The sequence below is a fragment of the Pieris brassicae genome, chromosome 9 (genome assembly GCF_905147105.1).
Source record: "Pieris brassicae chromosome 9, ilPieBrab1.1, whole genome shotgun sequence".
Taxonomy (NCBI): Eukaryota; Metazoa; Arthropoda; class Insecta; order Lepidoptera; family Pieridae; genus Pieris; species Pieris brassicae.
In genome coordinates, this window is record NC_059673.1 from 10,827,103 (window position 1) to 10,839,200 (window position 12,098).

General features: G+C 32.1%; 1 protein-coding gene across 2 annotated transcripts in view; it reads left to right on the forward strand.

Moving 5' to 3' along the window:
* LOC123714622 (connectin-like) overlaps positions 1-4,940 on the forward strand; it is a 176,456-nt gene extending 171,516 nt beyond the window's left edge. For both annotated transcript variants that reach the window (XM_045668972.1, XM_045668973.1), the window contains 2 exons: positions 1,935-2,992; positions 4,312-4,940. In XM_045668972.1, coding sequence (XP_045524928.1) covers positions 1,945-2,992; positions 4,312-4,736 — 1,473 coding nt within the window. In that variant the 5' untranslated portion in view covers positions 1,935-1,944 and the 3' untranslated portion in view covers positions 4,737-4,940. The remainder of the gene's footprint in view (positions 1-1,934; positions 2,993-4,311) is intronic.
* The last annotated feature ends 7,158 nt before the right edge of the window (positions 4,941-12,098 follow it).

The following is a 12,098-nucleotide window of genomic DNA, read 5'->3' on the forward strand; positions in this document are numbered from 1 at the left end:
AATTTTAAGTCTGATTGCACCATTAAAACGCTATCCATCTGTATATTTTCATCACAGCGTAAACACAGTTTGTTAGATAGAGAAAATAATAGTTTTTATTTTAATTTATTTAGACTTTTTTATATTTTTAATAAAACGCATAAAGAAATAATTCAAATAAAAACATGATTAAATATTATTTATTGTATTTTAAAGTCAAAATATTTATAAGGAATGCATGCATGCATAATCCAATGCATTTACGATAAAAGATGCATTCTTCACACTCACATTTATTTAATGTTGACAAAGTATTATCATAATTATTTTGATGCGTAGAAGTGAAGTACTAATTATACGTTCGATGTTATCAATAACTAACTATCCCAATACATAATTCTATCAAGTGAATGCACGTACTAAAATCGTTACGGTTATTTATTATCAGCCAAATTTTGTTGAAAATATTTCGAATTAAAAATAAGGCCTTTTATGAAAGCCTGATTCTGATGAAGGTGTCTGATGAGATTGACCAACTGCTGACGCGGCTCATGGTTTCATATTTTAACAACCAAAGGTGCGGCTGACTGCTGCTTAAGGTGTTTGTAGTGTATGTTATGTTATCTCTGTATATACAAATCAATGCCTATTTCCCTTGGTCACGGCATCACGCGTGAACGGCTGGACCAATTTCACTAATTTCCTTTTTTGTGTTGCGCGGAAATTTAAGAATACTTAACCACCATATTAAGTAAGCCTGACTTTTGTTACGATAGCATTTTTTTAGTGCATAGCGCTTTTAAGATTCAAACTTTTTTCACGTAACCATTTAACATAACGGTCCGCAAGTAATTTTATAAATATTGCTCTGTCTTAATCATTTCTCACTACCTCAGTAGCAGTAGCGAAGACTCATTGAAGACTTTAATTGTCGTGACGAGCCTGTCCAATAGCTTGTAGATAATCCCACCACCATGGACCTATAATCCTACCCGTAGGGCTCCATGAAAATAATAATTAGAATAATTTTAAGCTAGTCTACAAAACTGTATAAAGACGGTTTACATAAACTATTTAAAAAAATATATTCTTCGTTTGTATTCGTCGTTTAGTAGTGAGTGTTCTTCCTATTTCTTTGAAAACCACGATCTTATTTCCCCGAGGGCATTGAAAGTTCTAGTTAGCTTTATAATACAAGACTTGTACTGAGACTCATTAATCTGGTTCATATAAGAAATCGCAGTTTAGAAGAGTAAGCATTACTAAAAAAAACAATCAAATACTAATAATAATTTATAGTTGTAGTTAAAATTTGAGTAATAACCAGGTATATCTTAATGACTATTATAATAAAGTTGGCAGTTAGATTAAGACAATAGAGAATGATTTAAAATATCTACCTCGAAAGGAGTAACAGATTTGAAATGACGGGGTAACGTCCCGTCATTTAAAATTAAAATTAGATAACGCAATAGCAAGCTTTTCCACAATTATACAAAAACTGTTTGAATCATTTCAATTATTGTTACTATAAATAATATATAAATTGAAATTAGATATTCATACGTATTATATAGTCTTTGGGTTGCGTCTGTGTGTTAGAGAGCTATAAACTGAAAACCTACTGAATGGATTGCGGTTTTGGTTTGTTGGATAGGTTTATTTTTAAAGAAGTTGCCAAAATACTCGAAATCCACGCGGGAAGTTAGTATCATATATCGGGAGAAATGTAGTTTATATATTATTAATCCATTTAATATAGTACGATTATATCTCATGTATTCTAGTTTATCCAAAAATATACTACATTATAACCAATTTCAATACAAAATTCATAATTATTCAGATGCTAATTTGACTAATTCTACACTAATACAAATGAATTTTGATTTCAATATAAATTATTTATTGACCAATATATTTTCGCACAACCAATATATTTTCCTTTGTTCCAGATATATTAAAATGGAGCTGCGAATAATTGGTATCCTATACATAATTGTCATTATGGCTTTAGTCAATGAAATGTCGGCCGTCCAACCCAGGGACAACACTAAACGACGAACGAAAGAAAAGGGAGGATTTCAAAAGAACATCTGTGATATCACTGATAGGGACTCAAAAGTGCACTGCTACTGTGAAAACACGAGAGAACCAAGGAACGCAACAAAAGCCGAGTGCTGGGTGTTCAATGGAGGTATTCCCAGGGATGACCTCATCTGGCAAAGTTTCGCGTCACAACCAACTTTGGAAACTTTGTCTTTCAACATCCGCGTTGACGGCGCGTTAGGCTACGTGCCAACCAAAGCTCTCCAGTACTTACAGAAACTTCGATCCATAAACATAAAGTATGGAAACATAGTTGACATCGCCCCCCTCGCATTTGCAAACCTAACTAACCTGAAAGAAGTATCGTTGTCTCAGAACCAAATCGAAACCCTGCAACCATTTGCTTTTGCTCACTTACCCAATATCACAGTTATAAATTTGGAGGAAAATACGATACTCGAAATTGGAAAAGATTTTTTCGTTGATCTCCCTAAGCTACAAAAGCTAGTTCTGACGAAAAACAATATTACAACGATTAGCAACGGGGCTTTCCAGCACACGTTCAACCTTTTGGAATTGGACCTGAATAAAAACAGCATATTCCATCTAAACCGTCACACGTTTGATGGATTGGCGAACTTGCGGAAATTGGATCTGAGGAAGAATCGTATTTACAATTTGACAGAATTCACGTTCGCTGAATTGTGGAATTTACAAGAGTTACTTTTGGGGAAGAATGAAATAAAGTATATATCTGCGAGGGCATTTGACGGTCTGTCCCAGCTGCGGAAGTTATCCCTTGACGACAATAAACTGGCCGCTATACCCCCGGGCTTGTTTGAAGGAGTGCGAGGCCTTAGCTCCCTCGATCTGCGTTCGAATGAGCTCCACGCGTTAACTTTCGACAATATAAAGCCCATATTGGATAATTTGAAACCTCTAAACAGCAATTTGCTACTTGAAGGTAATGAATATTTAGTATCACCTCACATATTCTGTAATGAGTTTCTATAACATTTTGAATGTTTAACGAGAAGAAATTGAGATACCGCTAAACTTTAATAAAGTTTGAACTTTCGTACGTTTACGATCCTTCGGGGCATTTTAATTCATTGATATCTTTGTAACTCTTTAGGTAATAAAATCTCAATTTCTCACGTTCCATTGTACTAATATAATTTATATTTGTTATGCAATCGTTGAGGAAAATCAAGAAACGAATAAATTTAAAAGCGATAATATTATTACTGGTACATATATATAAAGTTTTATATAAAATGACTTCTTTTCTATTTTATTGACTGAATAAAATTAGGAAGGCAATTTTAATTCGATAAATTAAGGCGATGGCTTATTATAAACATTTAAAAAATTGCAACATGCAGTTAAATAAATAAAAATGTGTTTATTCATTTTAATTACATATGCATTACAATGTTTAAGATTTGGGAACCCTTTTAAGTAAAAAAATACCCGTGTTCTCAGCTCTTCCATAACAAACTTAATTATACATTCCTTAAAATATATTTATCTATAATTTAATTACATCTTTTATTTTGTTTTATTTATTTTTGTCTTTAATATTTCAACTGTTATCAACAAGCCTGAGTGTATGAGTGAGTGTGAGGGTGTAAATGTGTGAGTGAGTGAGTCAGCGAATGAATGAATAAATTGTGTAACTACGTACTAGGTCTTAGAAGCAGCTCTAACACTGCGTAGGGTGTGTTCATACACACGGTCATGCGAGTAGAAATCAAACAGTATTTTTAATTTATTATATCTGATATAGACTGCTGCTAGCTGTTACAAATATTTACTACAAAATCCAATTTTCAAAGCTTCTTTACAACCCAAATATAATTCTCATTACGTACCGTTTAACATGGATTGTTATAAATGTTGTCAAAGTTATCTTTAGACTCTCGAGGGCGGCTAAACTTTTCAACATTGTCTTCTAAACATTTGTCATCTCTGCGTGATAAAGAATGCCAGAAAAACTTTGTTGAAATATTGAGGCCGTAATGTTGTTTGGGAAGTTAGATCATATTTCAAACAACTCAATGGTTAGAGATTATTGGCGTACAAATTAGATTCAAAGATAAAAAAACATCATTCCTATTTACTATAAGTTCTTTGTAAAATAAATGCTCTAATCCACACTATTTTATGTAATTCATAAAATCAGTATGGGATTTGTGGAACTTGAATTCAAAATAAATTCAATTGAGTTTTGTACGCTATTTCAATGCAACGAATCTAATTAGTTTTTAATTCTGCTTACAGAGAACAACTTCGTCTGTGACTGCAGGCTGAAATGGATGCATTCATTACGAAACGAGACAAAAAGTCAAAGCACTAAAGATTCTCTCGATGGCGTGACCTGCAAAATGGATCCACCAATAGTCAGCTCGGCGTATAACAAAATGGACGATAAAATTAATTACATCCAGGACACGGCGAAACAAAACACGACAGATGAAATCTCAAAGAAGGGCGTGAAACGAAACGTTTTGAAAATTCCCACTGAAACATTACCGTGTCGCAAAGAAACTATTAAAACAACAGAAACACCGTTTATCGTGGACCCAGTTATACCAATTCAGAATGAAATGAAAACTTTCGGATTTCATGAAATGAATTCAGCCTGTGGAGTTTCGCTCCCAACTCTGTTGCTATGGGCCGCGTCTTTTGTTTTCTTTTTTACTTAGAGTGTCTATACCGTGAAATTATACTAGAATATTACTAAACCTTCAGTATAAACACCATAGGATCATCATGATATATGAGATATAGACTTTTAGCATAATCCTATGTAAATATTTGTCGTGAAACTGTATATAAAAATTAACCAGGTTTTTGTTCAACTGAAAAATTGAATTAGCAATTAATTAAGTTTAATTTGGGAGTTTAAATTTTTCAAGTAGATCATTAAAAACATAAATGTACATAAAAACCGAATATTAATATAATATTTATTGTAACGTTTGTCAATATTCATAAGTTAAGTAAATGTTTTTCCGACAATTTTTTATTGATATTTGACCTAATTTGAGTTAGTGTCCCATAAACCCAAGATGGGGTAGACGACGTCCACAGTGATTCTCCATCACGTTGAAATACGAGACTAAAGACCTAACGGGATGGGAACTCACTTAAAAAAAATCTAGTGTCATTATCATTGGTATTTACGACTTAAATTACATCAAAGAAGTTGCCTGAAGTGTGTGGAAGTATTGTAAAATATTATTACTTATATTATTATTTTTGCCTTTTAGTAAAGCTAGTGTCATAAGGGAGCTTATTAAATAAGATTCAAAAAATCTAGTCACACATATTTCATTTTTTAATAAAGTTCGGTAAATTTCATTTGAAATGTGCACGATGTAAAAAATTTATTCATTTTTTATTTCACTTATAATTGTTTATTGTAATTCATAAGAGTATTTGTAATGGTTTTAAGTCCACTTCAAAAACCTCAAAATTTTTCCTTCAGAAAAATTATCTACTATATACAACTTTACAGAAATTGGTTAAATTATGTAAAGTTTAACAAATGGCTTTTATTATCACTTGTATTCATGTCTATACATGAATACAAGTAATACAATTATTTAATTTTACCTTATTACTACTAAGATTATTACAGAATTTCATGAATTATTATCTTAAACACTCGATGTTATAACTTATAATGTTTTACATTTCGTACTTAATGTTTGACTATGTTGTATGAAAAATTTTGACAAAGCGTTTTTTGTATAAAATAAATGTGTACAATTTCTAAGCGTTGATTCATTTTACCTTTTACAACTTGAAACTCTAAAGAAGCAAGGGTTTTACCATTTTATAACATACTAGCAATGCCTCACGAACTTGTGGTAGTGGAAAGTCTACTAAGTCGGACTATAGATATATTTTGGTTATCGGAAAAGTTTTATTTTACATTTTAATTACTTTCTTCCAATTTTACTTTACAACTAATATATATTTAATACATTTTTAAATTTGCAACATAATGTACTTAGAATGTCCGACATAAGTAAATTTAAACATAGTACATGTAGAGTTACAGGTATTGAAAAATTCTTGATTTCAAGTAGGTAATGAAATATTTTTTTAATCAGTCCCGGAATTTTAAGCTTGACATTACAAATTGTTAGGAATAAAAACATACATTGAAAATGCAAAACTTTCTTCTATAATGTTAGAGAAGAGATTTATTTGTATAATTTCCCGTTCCTATACACAACATTTGATGTAGTTTTGTTCTGTGGCAGAAAAATAATTTCATGTTTTGGAGTTTCTACTCGGGATAGGCTAACATACTATTATGCTAGTATACCAATTGCCCATGCGTAATAGATTATTTTATTAGATATTGATACATTCTATAATTATTTACAACTGTTATTATGCTAGTATGAATAGATTCCATAGGCACGCGATGATATATTTTTTATGGTTAATTTTTTCACAGCTTGCATTGTTTGCATTATTGCATTTTTAGTCAAGAGCTGTATTTTTTTGAAAATGTTATATGTACTATATCATTTAGTTTTGTAAGTATGAAAATGGTGTACCTCTTCCACGCAACCACTGTGAATTTTGTTTTAAAATTAGATAAGAACTGCAAAAAATATAATACACTAGCGGACCCGACAGACGTTTTCCTGTTTAACTAATTAACTAAATATGCTTTATGATAAACAACATTCTGTTTTGTTTTTCCAGTCGCTCCAGTTCACATATATAAATAGTTTTGTTGGTATTCCAATACGGGAACAGGCGACATGTAACTGGCCACGTGAAAACATGGATTTCCAAGATTAATTAAAAGCGCTATGCACTGAATTAAAAAAGATGTGCTAGCGTAACAAAACATATGATGGTGGTTAAGTATTTCTAATTTTCCGCGCAATTATCTTATTATTTTCTTTCATAAGAACCTTCTCCTGACAAACACAACAAAAAAATAATTAGCGAAGTCAGTCCAGCCGTTCACGAGTGATGCCGTGACTAAGGCAAAAAAGGGATTCATTTTTATATATATAGATATAGTTATTACGACAAAACTAAAACAACAAGAAAAAACTAAACTTTAAAAGGACTTATGAAAAAAAAGTGCACATTAATCACGATAATTTTAGATCAGTTTCACATCAGTTTCTTCAAAAGTTAGGAATACCATGTGGATAGGTAATGTTTCTTTAGTAGATTTAAAGGAAGATAGAGAAGGAGCTAAGCGAATAGGGACGGAAAGTGAATTCCATAGCCTCACTGCAGAGACCTTAAAGTGTTATTTAATATGAATTCTACTTATGAAAAAAGTACATAATACCTGTGATACCGTGCCCGTTGTTTAATTATGATGCAACATATACTTAATCTTAATCTAGGAAATAAAATTTATAGATTTTCCTGTTGGCAGGATCGCCCTAGAAAAAAATGTTTCGGTAACGCTGGTGGTTGCGTGCTATACACAAAATTCAGAAAATTTGGAATATTAAACACACGACTTTTATTCCTTCATAAAAATAATATTTTATTATAATATAAAAAGTGAACAGTATTTTCCCAGTGGATTCAGCGTAGGAATTTCATCCCTAATGATGAACATTCGAATCCCAGCTGTGTATTCCAATTTCCATCTATATACGCTTTTTTTACTCGTTCAAATGGAAAACGCCTTGACACAAAAATACGACGGCATGTCAGTCACTGAAAGGTCCTGCTAAAAACATATTATTACGAATTATAAACTTAATTTAAAACCAAAGCTAAGACAAACGGTAGCCATCTTAGACCAAGAACATGTAGCCTCACCCCAAGTGGTTTCTTGTATTCTTTATTACAACATACAAATCTCTAATATATATAGCGTTAGATGTAATGGGATATGGTTTAATTAAAATTAAGGTAAATAAATTTTATCTAAAGCTGAGGATTATAGATACTTGGCGTGAGAGAGACTTACAGTTAATTCGTTTGCTATCTGAGATCTTAGCCAATAAAATAAAGCTGATTGAGAATGAATGGACCAACTTAAGCAGGATTAAATCGCAAAATGTAGTAACATGAATTTATACTTTATTTATTCATACGACTACTAGTTATATACTTCCTTTGGAATCTGAATTGATGTTTATATTTAGGTTTTTTCCCGACTACAGTCTTTCCTTAAGGCTAATAAAGGTATATTCTAAATAAATATTTATAAATAAATATGTGTGTTCAAGCTGTCCACGCGAACTTCGTTTCTCTTACTGTGATTTTACTTAACTTACTAAACAGTACATACCAACATGGAACATTTTGCTACCCCAGAGACTGTTCGGTTTTCCGAAATGAAAACTTATTAGATTTTTCTGTGATTATTTCTCTATATAAACCTTAGAGTTCAAGTCATATATATCTAATTAACAAATTAAATGTAGGGGTTGATAGTAGAAGGGTGAAAATTAAGGGACACGTTGTATCTTAAAAAAAATTATCAAAAAAAAATATGGCGTGGATACCCCTTATCAGTTAGGGGTTTGAAATATAGATAGTAGCCAATTCTAAGACTTACTGTGACACGAGAATTTTATATATTAGATAATTATGTATGTTATTTAAAGAATCATCATACTTGTTTCCTCGATATGTCATTCTTGAGTTTCCTTATTAATAATCATATTTACACCTGTTAAAATCTCAAAATATAAATGATTAAATATGGCCTTAAACTGCCCATATTAAATAAGATAAATCGTTAGTGATAGAGACGTTAGTATGTACCGTCACTCAGAACTTGTGGTAACTGAAAATTATTAGGATAAATTGTAATCCATGAAATGTGGTAACAAAGTCTAGCCAAGTAGTAATTAACCTTCCGTAGTTTTTGGCTTCAAATTTAGGGCGTACAAAAAGTTTTGGGTGACCTACTTGCCAATAAAAAGCACAAAAATTTCCGATTAACATAGTTGAACTGTAAGTAACCATTTCGGTTACTCAATTAATAATTTTTTTTTAAATAGGAAAGTGGGCAAACGGGAGGTTCATCTGATGATTTTTTTTTTATTAATTTATAACCCTCTACTCCCCTGCCATATTGTCCAGGGACTTTTTATACCACATTTTTTCCAAAAATAAAAACAATATACATTTAATTAATTCTACTAGTTCGCGAATGGCAGGCGTCGCGAAATACGCCCCGGCTGCATCGGTAATATTTTTATTTACAATATTCATGGGCGAGCCGGGGCGCAATTCCTCGCGAGATCCGCTCTTTCGGTTTTGTTTGCCTCCTTTAAATATTTAATAATTTTTTCGCAGAACCGTACCAGGCACGTTCTGTGCTTTATTAACATGTCCTGTAGGCCGCCACGGTCTACAGTCATCTGCATTTGTTGCTCCAGGTCGTGCCTGGACGATGCGAATATAGGGCAGTGTAAAAGCATATGTTCCACTGTTTGCTCTTCATCACTGCAGGCACATGTTGGGCTTATCCTAATTTTAAACCTATGCAGGTAATATGCAAAGGCTCCGTGCCCTGTAAGAATTTGCGCCATCATCTGATGATTAGTGAACCCACCCATGGTCACTCATAATGCCAGTGGGCTCGCGATGCCGGCCTTTAAGAATTGGTTCGCTATTTTCTTCAAGGACCCCTTGTTCCAGTGAAAAACATATGTTACTTTCTTCCCTTCTTGGTCAAGACCTTGCATGATTTACTTAGGGTGTATTTTATGCTGAAAAACATTAGTCAGTACCTAAATAACCCAGTGGTGTAGTCTTGACTTAGGTGTGTGTTTGTATTCTAGATAATAATTTCTTGATTAAGGACTAGAGTATCGTTTTTATTATTTATCCTTAATGAAGTTGTAATTTTAAAGTTTATTTCCAAAGCAACATTTCAGTTATTCAAAATTATTAATTATCAAAAGGAGATATAATCTCCTATATAGTCTCTCAGCCACGCAGTAATTCGCAAAAAATGGTTTATACTTTTATTTCTTGATAAATCAAATAGAAATGTGATTTGCCCGTCTACGCAGTTTTTGTACACACTTATGGACTGTCAAAAAAATTAAATGTCACGTCAAACCAAGGGCGTAGAACAAACGACATCTGGCAAGAAACTCAACGTGTCAAGTATTTTCTTTGCAAGCGAATATTGGATAATGATTCAATAAAATATATTGTATTTAATAAAATAAAGCTCATAAAGGAGTATTTTTTTATTTGGATATAGTTTATTTTTTTGTATTATTACTAACTAGATTTTTTTTAATATTACTCTAATCCCCTTTTTATATCTCCCAAATTTTGACAAAAAAGATACAATATATAAATTACAATAAACTAGTTCATGAATGGTGAGATACGCCCCGGCTACATATAATACATATATTACAGCGATTGTTTTAAATGCATGCAGAACGAACTATATTACAAGTAACAAGCTGTCGAGTTGCAAAGCCAGACACACCAACTGACTAAACTTCTTTGGACAGTGTTTAATGTGGTTTTATTAGACTTGTATTACCAAAGTTTAGTCTAGGCATTATTGAATATAATTTGAAATCTAGCTTTCAAGTATTTCATATTTTCAGTTCTAAACACACCAAGTGGAAGTAGGCTGGTCTATTTGACTCAAAACTCATCACAAAATCATGTACTGAACTTGATGATGTATTTATAGACATAGATCGTTTCTGCTCATTACAAAATATTTGTAAAAGTGTAATAATATCTGTTTTAATATCAGACAAACAGGACATGTGGTATCCTTTGAAACATTCAGGTTCAACATTCAAATTGTTTCAAAGCAGTTAGTTGACGTCATCATAACGATATCTTATCGAAATTATATCTAAACGCGCCATCTCAAAACAGAAAAGCACATTTCCTTAATTTTATTTCAACAATATTTCACCCCGTTCAAATTAATCTTTTCAATTTCCATTGAGATAACGTATCAGGGCCTAAACAATAATGAGGACATTCGTAATCCATTCGAACGGAAACCAAAGTCAACTTGAACGAAATTTATTAGATGGGCTTAATGAGATTGGAACATTACAATCGTATAAAGATTTAGAATTACATCGTTATAGAAAGAAAATATTAGCAAATTATTATTAAGTGAGTAGTAACTCGGAGTCATGGATTTAAAATGCCATAGAAAACAATCAGCATTTTTATGGTGGTAATGTACTGTGTTTCTGTTAGGCGAGGGCTAATTAAATATTTCAAACAACACTGTGTTTACTTTCATACTTTAATTAATAATATAATAAATGGTGATCCCGCTAGAATAAGTTAAGTATCAAGTGAAAAATATTTTTGACAGTATGTGTTCTACATGGCTCGACGGGTCCTTTTTAAGAATTTACCACTTGTAATTTTGTTTCTAAATGTTTGATGACACAATTAGGTAGACATACATGTCTGTTATATATAAAATTATCAAAAACCTTTTTAAGTAAAAAATAAACTTAAAGATTACTCGTTCTCTTCCTTGTTTGCTTATTAAATTATCAACACCTACATTATATAACTACAATCACTGCGAGTCGTCATACTCGTACTCTGATGCGTGCTAATGATATTTCGAGCCTTCAGGCCATTCGAGAGACGAGATCCTCCCTTTAGGTTGAACCAGCTGCCCACCAGAAGTATTTCCGAACCAATTCGACTCAGTGTCCTTCAAGAAAAGAGCGTACCAATTCTTAAAACCGGCAACGCACTCGCGAGCCCTCTAGCATTGAGATTGTCCATGGGCGGCGGTATAACTTAACATCATATGAGCTTCCTGCCCGTTTGCCCCCTGTTCTATAAAAAAAAACTGTTCATCATCCGTCCTTCACAAAACCTTTTGCCATTCTCGTAGAACCATCATCGGTTCTAATGCTACTATTTTTAGGATGTAACAGTTTTGGAAATTGTTATATTAATTAAAATTTAAATCCAATATTTCTAGTTTCAGATAATTATATTATATATTAATAGTTATTCAGTTTTATATTGTATTTGCCTGTTACATAGCAAATAATTTGGTATTAATATTTTTGTTTGATTCTAGTCGA